The sequence below is a fragment of the Pelecanus crispus genome, chromosome 7 (assembly GCF_030463565.1).
Source record: "Pelecanus crispus isolate bPelCri1 chromosome 7, bPelCri1.pri, whole genome shotgun sequence".
NCBI lineage: Eukaryota > Metazoa > Chordata > Aves > Pelecaniformes > Pelecanidae > Pelecanus > Pelecanus crispus.
Window position 1 is genome coordinate 9,400,158 of NC_134649.1, and position 15,277 is coordinate 9,415,434.

Sequence of the window (15,277 nt, forward strand, 5' to 3'; positions counted from 1 at the left end):
TCGCATCCCAGCGGGCGGGGGAAGCATCGCCGCCAGCGCCGCTGCCCGGACACCCTGCCCGCACTCCCGCTTGCCGGCGCCAGGTCTCACTCGTCTCCTACTGCTAATCCCAAGGGCTCGAGCATTGCAAGAGGCTCCCCTCCACCCCACAGAAAGGGAAAAAAATCAGGTTACAAAAAGGGTCATGGCACAGCTCCTTCCCTACTGCCTTTGGGTGGTTTAACCACCACCTTTCCCATCTTTTCTCTGCACCCTTGTGGCTACAAACTATCTCTCCCCAACTACCAGATTGCAGCCCCCCTGGTCACCACTTGGCTCTGGGGACAAGGGACCTCCACGCACCCCAAACCGCAGTAAGGTGGGGATGGTGGCAATGCTGAGACTTGGAGGACGCTGGAGCCAGTACCCCAGGAAGGGGAATGGGGAGCGCCTGCCAAAACACCGGCTGCAGCGCCTGCCGGGATTGCCCAGTGGGTAGAGCCAGCGGCAATGGGGACCCGGTGCCTCTTGATAGGAGCTGTCTCATCACTCCCCTCGCACTATGCGGTGCTGACACCGCAGGCAAGGAGACCCAGGGCCTGGCAAAATGGGCAGGGGACAACAGCTGAGTAGCCCCTGCTTGCAGCCATGCCGGGAGCAGGAGGGACGTCAGAGCTGTGTGCCCAGGGTGCTTGCCCTAAGCACTCCAAAACTGCTGAGCCCTGAGCCCCAGTGCAGGCAGGGGACTGCCACCTGGCTGCAGCCTCTCTGCTGAAAGCAGAAGCAAAAAGGGGGAGAAAATTTGTCTCCAGGCTTAGCTGGGAGGATGCAGCCAAGCCCTGGTTACAAGACAGGGTCCCCCAGCAAAGACCCATTTGCAGGAAGGGGTCCCCCAAGGAAGCCCCAGTTGCAGGAAAGGATGCCCCAGTCAAGCCCCTGTTGCAGGAGGGGGTCTCACCCCTGGCTAGGGGGGCAAAAGGGCAGGAGCCATCCCTGCATCCCATCTGCAAAGGCCCCATAAAGTGCAGTGCTGCGGCCCCAGCGCCAACGCAGGGCAGGGGAGCCCTCCTGGCCGCCTCCCAAGTTTGGGTACATGGAGGGGGGGGTGAGGTCAGAGCAGGAGCGGGCAGGGGCGGGCAGGGCGCGGGCCGGGCGGCGGGAAAGAGCAGCCCCGTCCTTCCTCCCCGGGCGCCTACTCGTCGCAGCCCAGCAGCTCCACGCGCAGGGTGATGCGGTTGTGCCAGGCCACGGGCAGGATGCGGACGAAGCGGGCGTAGAAGGGCACGTCGAACACGTTCTTCTTGTGTGAGTAGTTGTCACTGTTACCGTGGAAGATCTAGCGGGGGGAAAGGTGGGCGTCAGCACCGCCGGGACCTCTGCCACCATCCCATCCCTCCCCGCAGCAGCATCCTGGAGCCCTGGAAAGTCACTGCCCGCCTTGCCCTGCCCCACACACCTTGGTGCTGTTTGTCTGGCCATCCCGGTAGAGGGTCCAGGACGTGCCGTTGTCACTGTAGGCCACCTTGTAGGCTGCCACGTATTGGATGTGCCCGAAGTCACGGGCTCCTTGCGTGATGATGCCCGTCACCTTCTTCTGGTCCCGGAGGTCGATCTGGCAAGAAGACAAGGCTCGTTGAGGCTCCTCGCAGGAGCAGTGCTCCCACCCCAGAGCATCCTGCGTGTCCCGGAGGCAGCCGGGACGTGCTGGCCCTCAGGGGTCAAGAATAGAGAAAACACCACTCTACCCCACCCCAAGGCCAGAGCGACTAATAAAACACTACTGTGAAGTATTTGACCCTTTAACACTCGCAGCATCCCTCAAAGCAACCCAAAGCAGGATACAAACCCCACCATCTCAGCTCCCTTCCCCACCGCTGCCACCTCGACATTTTTTGCTGAAAAGGTCAATGTGGGAATGACAGCAAAAAATCTCAATTCAAAAAAAATAAAGGATTCCCAGAGGAAATGCATTTCCACTGGAAAGCGATTCTTGCTGAGAAAATATGCAGTTCAGCGCAGTCTGACATTTGGGTTCTAACTGAGATGCTTTCTATTCTCTTTACTCTGCCACACTGCGCTAGTGCTGCTGGCACGCTGCAGAGTAACCCAGCAAATGAGCTGAAAGGCTCCTTAATTTAGTTCCTATTTCATGCTCGTTGAGGGCAGTACTAGCTATACGTATACACATATATGTGTATATATATGAGTATATGTGTAAATCTATATACATGTACACAAACAGGCAGCCTACGGTGTGATGGCCCAACTCAGCGTGCCATCCCAACACCATGAGCAGACGTCTTGATAAGCTATTTTATTTAGGGCCATGGAGCAGCTGCTTTTAATCATTTCCCGAATAAAAAGCGGGACAAATATCTAAATTGCTTTGTCCCATTATGTCATGAAATCATGTGAAAAGTATAAAAACAGGGGAGGAAAGGAAACTGAGAAGGAAATTTCAAAACTATTTGTTCCCATTCCAGACTGGGAAGAGAAAAGCAAACCTGAATTTTTTCCTGCAAAACAGAAACACGGTGTTCCGGGCAGCGTTGTGGGATGGTCACTTCAGGCTGAGATGGTGCTTCCCAAGGGGATGATGCAGAGCACCACCCTGTCCTTGTCCCTGTCCCTACGGGCACTGATGTTTCTGACCCAGTGCTCCAGCATCACTGTTAAAACCGGTGGCTGCGGCCCCATCCCAACCTGCCCCTGCAATCCCAGCTTGGGGAGAGCACCGCTGGGCTACATGCTCCACGACAACGCTCCAGCAGCACCATCCTTGCGGCTCTGCCCGGCCTCTCCCACCGTGCCCGTCCTGCTTCCAGCCGCCCTGGCACAGGAGGCAGCCCCAGGCACAGGAGGTGGCCCCAGACACAGCTGGAGGAGCTGGGGAGGATAAATGAGGTTACAGAGGGAGAGCAGAGAGACCCACCTGCAGCCACTCGGACTGGCCATTGTGGAGTGCGGTCCAGGCGTTGGTTTTGCCCGTCTTGTCCAGGCGAGCGTAATGGGGGTGCCAGGTAAAGGCGTCGATGCCCCAGGTCTTGAAGACACTGGAGGCTGTGATCTGCTGGTCGGAGATCAGGCGGGATTTCATGCCCAGAGGCTCCGAGCAACCTGCCGTGTTGAAATACACTGTAACACAACAGTTCATACAGGCGGTGAAAAAGAAAGAGTCCACGGCACCATCGCAAGCAAAACCCCGCAGCCCCGGCAGGCGCCATCCCCACGTTCCCACTACCCGGACTGGCAGGCAGGGCCAGGCAGGGAAAGGCTCAGCAGAGGCGCAGAGGCACAGCTGGCTTGCCTTTTCCCGGGATTTTGAGTTCCCATCTATTCCCTGGCTCACAGTGCCTCCTGCTGCAGGGACGTACGGACATCCCCACAGCACAGCCTGGCCCCAGAATACAGACGGCTTCAGCAGGAGGCACAGGAGGATGCTTTCACGGGTGAAGAGAGCAATGCAAAGACATCCCCAGCCGAAAGCACGGCTGGCACCGCACCCACGCAGCAGCAGGACATGACCCAAGCCCCCACGGTGCCCCAGTCCCACCCCGACAAGCGGGTCCTGCTCGGCTGCTGGGGATGTGCCGCAGGGCAGGAATGTGGGAGGCACAGGGAAAGGGCTCAGGCTAATCACCCCTCACGTTTCCCAGAGGACTTTCATCCTCCGATGCTTTTCAAGCTCTCTGGCAGGAAAAGCAGCCGGTTCACAGCTCAGACAGGGAGGAGGCACAATAAAAAAACCCAGCTTGGGAAGGTGTTAGCAGCGTGAGAATGCAGCTCGAGCCCAGCTGAGCCGGTGGGATTAACAGCTTGTGTTCCCCAAAAGCACCCGTGGGTATTTCCAGGCATCACGTAGCTGACATGAGAAAAACAAGCGCTCACAAATTCCCTGCCCGAGAGGATCAGAACTGGTAGAAGGGGTGATGCCCTGCCCCATGTCACCCTCTGCCCTGCGGTCCTTGGGGAGGGGAGAGCCACCAACATTTACCGTTCATCTCGCAGCCGATGAGTTCAAAGCGCAGCGTGCAGGCACGGCGGCACATCACGGGGTAGATGCGAATGAACTGGGCGGTGATGGGAGGGTTGAACATGTTGGTCTGCATGGTGCCGTAGTCCATGTTCCCCTGGAAAACCTGCAATGGCGAGCAGGGCTGAGTGCCCCAGCCCTCCTGCAGCCCTGGGCATAAAATCCCTCCCACTATGGCAACACTCCCCAAATTGTGAAAAGCAGAGAGGTGGTTTGCTTCTTTCTTTCTAACACAATAAATACAGTCAGGTCATGTTTGCATGCATTTTTTTCCCACCACTGCAGTAACAAGAGAAACTTTTCTTTTTTTTAAAGCAAGGCAGATATTCCCGGCCATTCCCCGGATGCTCAAAAAACAAGCACAAGACACTTGCCATAAAAAACTGCGTGAAGAGTGCTGCATTCAGTGACTATTCCTGCTTCAAGAGTGAGATGGTACACTGTCAGCTCATGCTTGGTGCAGACACAGCACTGAGCTGCGTAAGCCATTTGCTAGCACTTCCAGACCATGCCCGGTTCCCACAGTGTGTCAGCGATAAAGATATTATCTGAATGACCTAAATAAGTCAGCGCTGCTTCTTTGGTTATGCTTATTATGGTCAATTAAATAGAGCCAGAGTGCTGCCCAGTGCTGGAACCATCTGGGCTGTCTCGCTGCTAGTTGGTTCCCAACGTGGCTTTGACCCAGGTCAAAAGCACTTTCCCAAACATGGGGACAGCTTGGGACGCAGCTCACAGCCACCCCAGCGCCCGCAGCACCGCTGGGTGGGGGGAGCCGGCATGGCCCCGCGCAGAGCATCACAGCCCACCTTGTCTGTGTCCTGTTTCTCGTCCTTGCAGAAGGTGAACTCCCGCCCGTCCAGGCTGTAGGCAACTTTGTAGGCGCGGACGTACTCCGGCTGGCCCACGCGGCGAGCGCCTTGTGTGATGATCCCGCTCAGCCGCATCTTCCGCAGCAGGTTGGCCTGGGGAGGGGAGAAGAGCTTGAGCAGGATGCAGCACAGGTGGGGTGCACAGCTCCTGCACCCACCAGCACCGCCAAGCCTGGATGGGAGGGTGGGCTCATGCTCAGCATCGGGACCAGGAGAGGGGCTGCCCAGGGCGCTGTGACTTCCTCGAGGCAAAAGCATCCCAGCTTTGCATCCCAGGGCTGGCAGACAAGCAGGGATGGATTGCCACCCCAGGTCCCCATCTTCTCCCCAGGGACCTTGTCTTCTCCAGGCACGTCACTAGATGCCCCTGGGTGGCACCTTGCTGAAGCAATTTAGCCCCGCATTTCTCACCAGGAGCAGAGAAATGCCATGAGAGCAGCCCTGCAAGACCAGCCATGGCTACTGGGGCTGCCCGCTACACCGGCGCTCCCAGTCCTGCCGCAGGTACCTGGATCCACGGGCTTGTGTCGTAGTTGCTGGAGGTCCAGGCATTGACGATGCCGTGGTTGTTGAGGCGGGCGAGCTCTGGCCCCCAGCGCTGGAGGCCAAGGAAGCCGTAGTGAACAGAGGATGCCGAGAGCTGGGCATCAGAGATGGCTCCTCCTTCCATGCCCAGGAGAACGGCACAGCCTGGGGGCAGTGGGGACATCAGCACCAAAGAGAGAGGGCAACCAGGGAGCAAAACCGGGGGATCATTTGCCTCTTGTCTGGGGACAGGTCAGGAGATGGAGGCCAGCCCTCAGACCTGGCTGTCCCCAGGGTGTACCCCCCCACCTCAGCCTTCAGTCAAAACCGCACTATCCATCAGCCCCTCTCACACAGAGGTCTGGGGGGGGGAAGGATGCTCTGGGGCCTCCCCAGAGAGGAGACAGCACCTTCCCGGGGATGCTCCCTCCATCAGGACCAGGCCTGCTGGCATCAAGCGCAGCCAGCACACAGGCACCCACAGCTGCTCTCTAGATCCCCTAAATCAGCTGGTGAGATCTCTCCTGGGGACGCTAGCAATGGGGGACGGAGCAGCAGGGAACTGGGAGGGAAAGGGAATTCTGTACAGTTGGTGCCAGGGACTTACGGATGTGGCAGGTCTTCCCCAGGAACGGAGAAGGACACTTGCAGGCGTAGTTGCCGTCCAGGTCCAGGCAGGTGCCTCCGTTTTTGCAAGGCTGGGAGGAGCACTCGTTCTTGTCTAGGAGACAGAGAGGGGGGGCTCAGGAGGTGACCCCAGAGGCAGTCCCGGAGAGGAGACCCCTCATTCAGCACAGTGGGAAGAGCGGGAGGCATCCCCTGAGCAAAACCCATGGCAAGGTCGCTGCTGATATGGTGGCACGGGTTGAAGCTCTAACCCAAGGAGCTGCCCAGGCCTTGCCCCCACTGATTGCAGCCATGCAGGTGCATTGGGATGCACAGCCATGGCAAGGCTGGGAGCCCGCCTGGAGCAGGCTGAGCCTCGAGGCACCCCGTGTCCCATTACTCAAGGCACCGTGTCCCTCCAGAGATGCAGAGCAAGGCTCAGACACCGCCACGTCCCCATGTCATGGTTCTTCCCTCCACCCTGCAAGGTCCAAACCAGCCCATGGTCTCTGACAGAGCCTAGCGCCCAACGCAGCCACAGCTGCAAACACCCCCCAGTTGTTCCCCCAGTGCTGCCCGAAGGGTCCCCAAGCCCTTAGCAGCAGAGCAGCCTCCCCCACCCCACCGTACTCACTGTTCTGGCAATGCACTCCGTCATACCCCGCGGGGCACTTGCAGATGTAGTCGGTGAAGACATCCCCCCGGTTTGGGACCAGCTGGCACACACCGTTGTTGTGGCAAGGATTGGGGTGGCAGGGGCCTGGGGAAGGGGAAAGGGCGGAAAATGGCTTTAATATGGGCACAGGTGGAGAATAAGAGCGTCCAGTGGGCTGTGGCTCCCCAAAGAAGTCACATTCCCCCCAAGTGATGGAGATCACCACATCCCTGCTTGGATCCCCGCTCTATGTGCCCATCAGCAGGGCTGGACCCCAGGGCCAGCGGTACAGGGCCACAATGAGGGCACGCTGCCACACTGCAAGGTTCCTGGACTTCATGGGACCCCCGTGATGGGGTCAGCACCTCACCTTTCTCTGTCTCATTGCAGTCAATCCCAACATAGCCCTCAGGGCAGATGCAGAAGAAGGGGGTCTCATTAATCCCGGTCAGGCAGGTGCCCCCGTTCTGACAGTAGTTTACGTCGCAGAAGTCACCTGGAAGCAAAGCCAAATGTCACTGCAAGCTGTCCCTGTGGCAGGCATCAGCCACAGCCCCACAGATGCACACAGAGACACCCCAGCTCCACAGCAGGAACTGTTCCTCTGACGATGCCATGGGGAGGGGAGCACGCAGCAGGGGCCAGCAGGACCGGCTCCCGGATCCTGCGCGGGACTGACAGCGTTCAAGAGCGATGGTTGAGACCAGGAGCATGAGAGAGCAGCCAGGACCTGCCTTGCCCTGGCACATTAAAAAAGCGGTTTAACAGAGCCTGCACATCAAACCAAAGCCAGGGGAAAACCAGGTCTTTGGTGCATCAAGCGTTTCCGCTGCTCAGCTGGGAAGCAGAGGCGGCCAGGCTGGGGCTCGCTCGGGCGTGAGCAGGATGGGATTACTCAAGGGAATGGGGCTGGTCCCATGGCTGGGTATTGCTAATGGAAGTTAGTGCTCGTAAGACCAAAAGAAAAAAATCATTGTAGGGGGAGCCCGCATGCCTCAGCTCCCAGATGCTGGAGACACGGGAAGAGGGTCCATCACAGGTCCATCACAGGGTCCATCCCTCCACGATGCCTGCCAGAACTCCGTTCACTCCAAGCACTCTCCAAGCAGCTCCCACCAGGCAGCCCCAGCCCACAGGCAGGTCCCCGGGGGGAACTGCTGGGGCTGCACCATCTTCCCTGCCTGTTCATCCACCTCCGGCCTCTCCCATGGTGTTGGGTTTACGTGGCGTGGTGGTGGTGGCAGGGGGCTGCAAGGGTGGCTTCTGCGAGAAGACACCAGGAGCTGCCCCCATGTTGGAGACAGCCAGTCCCAGCCAACTCCAAAACAGACCCGCTGCTGCCCAAAGCTGAGCCCATCACCGACACTGGTGTTGCCTCTGTGATAATATAAGTAAGGTAAGGTAAAAAATGCTGCGGAGCAGCTGTGGGAGAGGAGTGAGAAAAATGTGAGAGAAACAGCCCTGCAGACACCCCAGGCAGAGAATAAGGAGGGGGAGGAGCTGCTCCAGGCGCCGGAGCAGGGATTGCCCTGCAACCCGTGGTGAACACTGCGGTGAAGCAGGTTGTCTCCCAGCAGCCCATGGAGGACTCCACACCAGAGCAGTCTGTTCCTGATGGACTGTACCCCATGGGAAGGGCCCACGCTGGAGCTTTTTCATCTTCTTTTCTCCTCCCTGTCCTGCTGAGGAGGGGGAGTGAGGGAGCGGCTGGCTGGGCACCTGGCAGCCAGCCGAGGTCAACCCAACACACCCATCAGCCTTCTGCTCCCCATTGCGGTGCTGAATCAGACTGCAAGAGCCAGCCTGAAATTCCTCCCACCCTCAATTTATTCTGCCCCAAGAGCAGCAAGACTCTCCATAAACCTAGACCAGATTCCCACAGATCTGGCTGAAAGCCTCAATAACTCCTCACCAAGCGCTGGGACAGCACATGCCTTCATGCCAGGCTCTTCTCTGCCATGCTGCAGGAGTCAGAGCAAGGGCTGAACTCAGGTGGAGACCCAGGAATAACCCCCACTACCTGCATGCCCTGGGGAAGGTGGAAGTTAATGAGCTGTGGGCTCACTGCCTGGACCCACACCAAACAGCATGGCGCTCATTAGCCTAAGCTACTACTCAGAGAGCTCCTACTCATTAGTCTTTTAATAGCAGGGCTTCTTTGAGTTAATCCTACTCTTTCTGACACTTCACATCTGGAGGGTACACACTGGTGGCAGACAGGCCAGTGTTACGTGAAGGTTTCCAAAAAGATGCTGTAGCTCCCTTAGCCCAGCCTCAAGAGGCAAAAAAACTTGGGCACCGGTTCAAGTCGCTGCCTGCGCTGCCCAGCCTGTTCTGCATGACCTCATGCTCCATCAATGCGCTGCCATGAGCTACAGCATGGGAGGAGAGAGCTCCTGTTGATACGTGGGGATGCCTTTGCCCCACGCCCCTCCGCAGGTCTCGGGCACATCCAGCCACCCCAACCCAAGGATCTCTCCCAGCAGCCAGCCAAGGCCCTGCGGACAGAGCTGCTTCTGTTCAGCAGCGGGAGCCGGCTGCTTCCCCAGGCACGGAACGCCAACGAACGTGTGCTCCCTGGCATCCGCGCTGCCTCCGATGCAGGAGTTTCTGAGGTGGGACACAGTGGCAAAGGAGCAAGGGCTCCTCCCAGGGTCAGGACAGGAGGGGTCCCAGATTTATACTTTAACTATCCCAAGTAACTGGACTCCCTTTTAATCCCTCCCAGGAATAATCCCTTACGTGGTGGGTCTCGCTAGCCAGCCCCCTGCCTAGCAGCGAGGCGCACGGTCACATTTTCCACTGTGGCAAAGTAGTTTTGGATGCTCCAATTTCTCAGCTGTTTCAGGCCTGGTTTTAGAGCAGTTCAGCATCTCCATCCTCCCCACACACATTTTTCTCCAGTCAGGGACAGAGCTGTCACAGGCTGGACAGTGAGGAACCAAGGCAACAAAGATCAGCCACCACTTTTGGAAATGTTTGCTTATATGAACCCACAGGCTGGCTGGAAGGCAAAAATAACATCCTCCAAAAACTGGGACGGCTCATCCCAGCGGGGCTGGGGGAGGTCAGGTCAAGCCTCTCTCAGGAGAGGTGCAAAACGAGCACCCCTCCGCAGGGAGAGCGAGCGCAAACAGGGCCTTCCTCACAGCACATCTCCCTGCCGCCCTTTGCCCCCCGGCCCGGAGTCTGGCGTGGGCATTGCTCCCCTTTTCCCTGGTCTCACCCATCGGTTTCGGAGTCCCCTACCCCAGGCGTGACCCACGGGGTGACGATGGAGCTGCTTCTCCCTGGGGTTCCCCCGGCCGGGCCAGCCAGGCGGCTGTGCCAGGCGGTCCCAGGGAAGCTGTTTACTCGGCGGGCACGGTTATCTAAGCCTGAAAACACGGGACAGCCCGGCTGAGCTATTCCCGGCTCGGGAGCAAGGAGGGGGCTGCGGACCCGAGCGCTGCTCCCGCGGCGGCAGCCCTGGGGGCTGCGCACCCTCTCACCCGCCGCCCCTGCACCCCGCACCCGGCAGCCCGGACCCTCTCACCCCGCACCCCAGATCCTCTCGCTCTGCACCCCGGGTCCCCTGCACGCCGGGACCCCAGCACCCCGGGCTCCCCTGCACCCTGGATCCCCTGCAGCCCGGCTCCCTGGCACCCAGGGCTCCCCGGCACCCCGGTTCCCAGGCACCCAGGGCTCGCCGGCACCCCGGCACTTACCGGCCACCACCAGCAGCAGCGAGAGCCCCAGCCCCAGGGAGAGCAGCGCCCGCCGCAGCCTCGCCGCCTCCATGCTGCGTCCCGCGCCGCGCCGCGCCGCGCCGCGCCGCGCCGAGCCGAGCCGAGCCGAGCCGAGCCGAGCCGAGCCGAGCCGAGCCGAGCCGCGCCGCGCCGCGCCGAGGATCCGCTCCGGCGGGGGCTCGGGGCGGGAGTGACTCAGCCCGGCCCGGCGCGGCCCCACGTGCTCCGCCGCCCGCCCCCGGGGCGGGGACCGGCCCCGCCGCGCCGGGCAGAGGGGGACCCGCAGGTCGCCCCCCCCCGGAGAGCCCCCGCCGGGGAGCCGGGGGGGGCTGCGGGCTGGGGAGGCGGGGGCTGCCGGCAGCAAGGGGGGTGCCGGCAGCAAGGGGGGTGCAGGCAGCAGGGGGGTGCCGGCAGCAGGGGGGTGCCGGCAGCAAGGGGGGTGCAGACAGCAGGGGGGTGCAGGCAGCAAGGGGGGTGCAGGCAGCAGGGGGGGTGCAGGCAGCAAGGGGGGTGCAGGCAGCAAGGGGATGCAGGCAGCAGGGGGGTGCCAGCAGCAAGGTGGGTGCAGGCAGCAGCGGGGGTACAGGCAGCAAGGGGGGTGCAGGCAACAGGGGGGTGCCGGCAGCAGGGGGGTGCCGGCAGCAAGGGGGGTGCAGGCAGCAAGGGGGTGCAGGCAGCAGGGGGGTTCAGGCAGCAAGGGGGTGCAGGCAGCAGGGGGGTGCTGGCAGCAAGGCGGGTGCAGGCAGCAGGGGGGGTGCAGGCAGCAGGGGGGGTGCCGGCAGCAGGGGGGTGCCGGCAGCAAGGGGGGTACCCCCGCCGCCCTGGGATGCAGGTTGCAGGCAGGTGGCAGGAGGGGAAGAGACAGGGTTGGGGGACTGGCCTGGTGGCCGAAGATGCTTAATTAGCGGCCTGGAAGCGAGAGCAGCGCAGTGAGGATGCTCTGGGTGCGGGGGTCTGCCGGCTCACCCCACGCCAGAGCTTGGCTCTTGGGTGGCTGCTGGGGCTGCAGCGCCCACGGCCCACGGCCCCGGCTGGCAGGCAGAGGGGTGCGGAGCTCGACGGGGGTGCACCAGGGGCTGCCAGCACTTGGCAGAAGGAAGCTGTTTTGCAGCACAAACCCCTCTTTTCTCTCCCTGGGTGGGGGAAAAGCTGGAGAAGGCTTCCCCTCCACCAGGATGGGGCACACGTGAGTGCCCCGTGCCACCCTCGGCACCCCGCATGCCAGCAGCACGGGGTTTTCCCATGCTCCTCCTAACCAGCATCAAAGAAAACAGCTTGCAGCCAGGTCGGGTGTGCACAGGAAAGGGGTTGGGGGGGGACAACAGCTCTCTGCCCAAAGCAGCACACCACAGATCTGTTGGTTCAGCCACAAACAAGCTCCTCTTTGAGCTGTGCCCGGCCCCTGAGGCCTGGAAAAGCCCAGCCATGCTCTTGAGAGGAGCTGGTGCCATGTGGGGAGCTCTGCCCTGGAAGGCAGAAATTGTCGGACTAAAGCACATTAAGGCTAAATTCATACTCAGGCGCAAATGCTTTGAAAAAGAGAACTGCACAGTACAGGAATGCTGGATCATTTGCGCCTGCACTGGAAAGCCACTCCAAGCCCTCCTGCCAAACATGAAGTTGGTTTTATCTCTTCTTGCAAAACCCTCCATTTCAGCATTAACTGACCCACCTCGGACAGGCTGCACATATTTACATGTTGACTCTGCCCGAGTGTTGCTACATTTCTGGCTTTGGCAACGCGGCCACCTCAGCCAGCAGCGAGCCGGGCAGCCCAGCCGTGCCCTGTGCACTTTGACTAGTCCTTCCACCTCCTTTTCCATCTCCACTCCAGTGTCCAGCTAATACTTTTCCTCGATGCCAGCAACCAGTGCCCATGAGAGCACCCAGACTGGGAGCGACACCCCAGGGACGGAGCCGCCGGCAGGTCCAGCTGCCCCGGTGTGCCGGGGATTTGGCTGTTGGTGGCATGGCCGGAGCACCGGGGCATGAGAAACACAGAGAGCTGGACACATATTCCCACCCAGACCCACCACCCTCACTGGTGGTATTTCCTTCAATTAATAGCGACACAAAGGAAACTCCAGGCAGAGTTTAACTCCAGTGTAGGGAGAAACAGCGGATGGAAAGGAGGGAGCGGACAAGACACAGTACTTGCTTTCGAATAACCCTTCAACCTCAGGGTAATTACTGCTGTGGTGTTCAGAGGGAAAAAAGGTCAGGAGGAGGAGAGCGCAGGGCAAGATTCCCAGGCCTGTGCAAAAGCAACTAGGACAAGGGTGTTTGCTTGGCCTCTTGAGGGGCTACTGCCTGAATTGGTCTCGGAGAGGATGCAAGACCCAGAGGGAGCTGCAGAAAAATCAGCAGCCTCTCTAAAAACAGAAAGCAAAATGTTTTCCTTCTGTCCCCGGGGGCATGAATGCCAATGTCGCGAGGAACATGCATGGGAAAGGATATTAAAAAGCGAGTGGTGGAAGCCAGGCGGAGCTACACTCTCTATAGGGACAGCACTTCCTGGAGGCACCAGTGGCTCTTTCGATGGAGACCTGCAATGGAGCGGAGAATCCCAATGAGAAATCGGGGTTGGGAAGAGCCCACACTGTTCCAGCTGGAAGAGGGAAGCTCTGGCTATGGGAGACAGAGAAGAGAGAGGAACAACCTGTCAAGGACAGGGAAGCAGCAAGGAATGGAGACAGCCCCCACAGGCGAACACCACACCCCAGGTTCATATAGCCGCCAAGTTTTCGCAAGGGATGGCTCTACTTGAAAGAGTTGGGTAGGTCGAAGGTCAGGCATAATTTCACTCCCTTCTGCAGGGACTACTTAGGCCTTGTTACAGCAGAATTTACCACTGGGTTTGGTTTCTTCTGCATGGAGAGCTGCCAGGCTTTGCTGTGCCGTAACCCTTTCTGAGCCATGCAGATAGCCAATATCCTGGTTCCCATAGCTGGGGTGATAAAGAGGAAAATAGGTGATGGGGGTGCGTGTTTCTCTGATGCAATCCTCTTTATTTCCAAGCTTATACAAAGGCGTTTTCCCATGAACGACAGAGGTGAACAATACACAGCCTGCCCCCTGCTCAAACATAAAGCCCCCATCTGCCATAAAACCAGCCAAGGTGCATCTCACAGCTGATGCATTTGCAGTGATGTCTCTGGTATCGCCCTGGTTTCGTGTTCCTAAGCTCCACTCCCTCTCAGACACTCATCTCTGACCCACCCGACTTCTCCCCCTGACATCAGATAGCAATGAAACCCCCCCACTCCCAGCAAAGTCTCATTTGGCCCTTGCATGGATCTTTTCTTGGGTGGCAGCCGCTATTGTTTCAGCTATCTCTTCTATAAAGAAATTCACTGGCTTAGGTTTATAGCAAAAGAAAGGTAGATGTTACACCCCGGAGGGATTCCCCATCCAAAACACTCCCACAACCCTCCCTGCAACATGGTTTTCCTCCCTTGCCCCAACACTGAGGGCTCTCTGCTCAAAAAATGCCCCTGGCAGAGGTAGCCAGCCCCGTCCCTCGCAGGCACAGCTCTTTCCCGGAGCCCAAAGTTGTGGTTCAGGCCACAGCACAGGTCCTGGGAAGGTTTCTGTGGGATCAAGCCACCCTGTCCCACCACATGTGGTTGCAACTCCAAGCAGGAAGGAGAAGCAATCCGCAGCACCATCGCAGAGGATTAAGCTCCAGCCTGCTCCTAATCCCTCTAACAGGATAACCAAGCACTCGGTGCCAGCATCTCTAACCTCCTGCAGCCCTGGCCGGCGTCAGCACCCGCTGGCGTGCCAGCGCGTGGTTTCCGATGGCTGCAGAATACATCCACTGGCCAGGACAATCCTTGCATGTGGATGGACTTTGTTTATTTTCCAGAGAAAAAAAAGCTTTCCACACTCTCTGCCCTTTCCATCAAAAAGGCGACAGTTTCTTTAAGCTCAGGCTTTACATTTAGGGATGCTAATGTTTAGGTACCAGGAATTTCAGGGCTATCTGAAGAAACCTAGATACTGAATATCCTCAGGGCATGGAAAGCACAGCTACCGAGTGCCCTTCAGGGTACGTAAAACCTTGTGATTTAAAAGGAAGAAGGCAAAGGGCAGCACTGTACCCCCGTTTTGCTCCGTTCCCACTGCTGATCATGTCAGAGCTCAGATGAGATCCCAGCCAGTTTAGCTTCAAGTCTTTTGTTCTAACCTCAATAAACAAGATTATATCCAGCTTAGAGCTGGTGTGTCTGTGTAAGGTGCTTAATATAAGCACCTTTATATAACCCCCTTCTCTGAATTGGAGCGCTTTGCAGTCTTTAAGGATTTATCCATGCATATCTCCAACAGAAAAGGTGTTGCCTTCATCTTCATTTGACAGATGGGAAACCAAGGGCTGGAGGGGATCGAGGGAAGGACATGTCTCCCTTTATTTTGTCCATCTAAAGGGTAGGCATGCAGCCTACCCTCTTACACACACCTCCTCTGCAACCAGTGGTAACAGCAGCATTTCCAAAGGTCACTTGTATCTACTACAGGAGAAATCACCCTGGGAAACAGCTGTGTCCCCACTGACGATGGATCAGCACCGACCACTGGCCAGGACTAAACCCCTGCGTGGTGGTGGCTGCTCCCTGCGGTGCCCGTCTCAGGGGACTGCCCAGGAAGGATGGAGCAGAGCCCACATCCCCGGCTCACCTTGCCCCTCTCCAGCCTGTTGGCTGAAAGCACCTACCCCGTAACACAAATTGACACTCTGTGGTACACCACGATGCACAATCGAAACCGCTTATGGATTAGCAGTGGCGAGTGGCCTGATGTTGCCCAAGCACTGAGCAGATGCCGCAGGCAGATAAGCCATGGCTCTTTTGTTCTTTTTCAGGAGCTCTTGGCAAGCTCC

The 15,277-nt window shown here is 58.7% G+C and overlaps 1 protein-coding gene across 2 annotated transcripts; it reads right to left on the reverse strand.

The window, feature by feature from the left end:
- Positions 1–1,171: 1,171 nt before the first annotated feature.
- On the reverse strand, positions 1,172–10,450 carry MFGE8 (milk fat globule EGF and factor V/VIII domain containing). Of its 2 annotated transcripts, none has more exons than XM_075714288.1 (10): positions 10,378–10,450; positions 7,041–7,166; positions 6,650–6,775; positions 6,017–6,130; positions 5,393–5,574; positions 4,822–4,977; positions 3,974–4,118; positions 2,912–3,096; positions 1,436–1,591; positions 1,172–1,315 (listed from the first exon to the last, which is right to left on the reverse strand). In XM_075714288.1, the coding sequence occupies exons 1-10, from the start codon at positions 10,448–10,450 to the stop codon at positions 1,172–1,174; spliced, it is 1,407 nt and encodes a 468-aa protein (XP_075570403.1). The 2 variants fall into 2 exon arrangements, with proteins under 2 accessions (XP_075570403.1, XP_075570402.1); XM_075714287.1 differs by having other exon boundaries at positions 2,912–3,114.
- Positions 10,451–15,277: the final 4,827 nt, after the last annotated feature.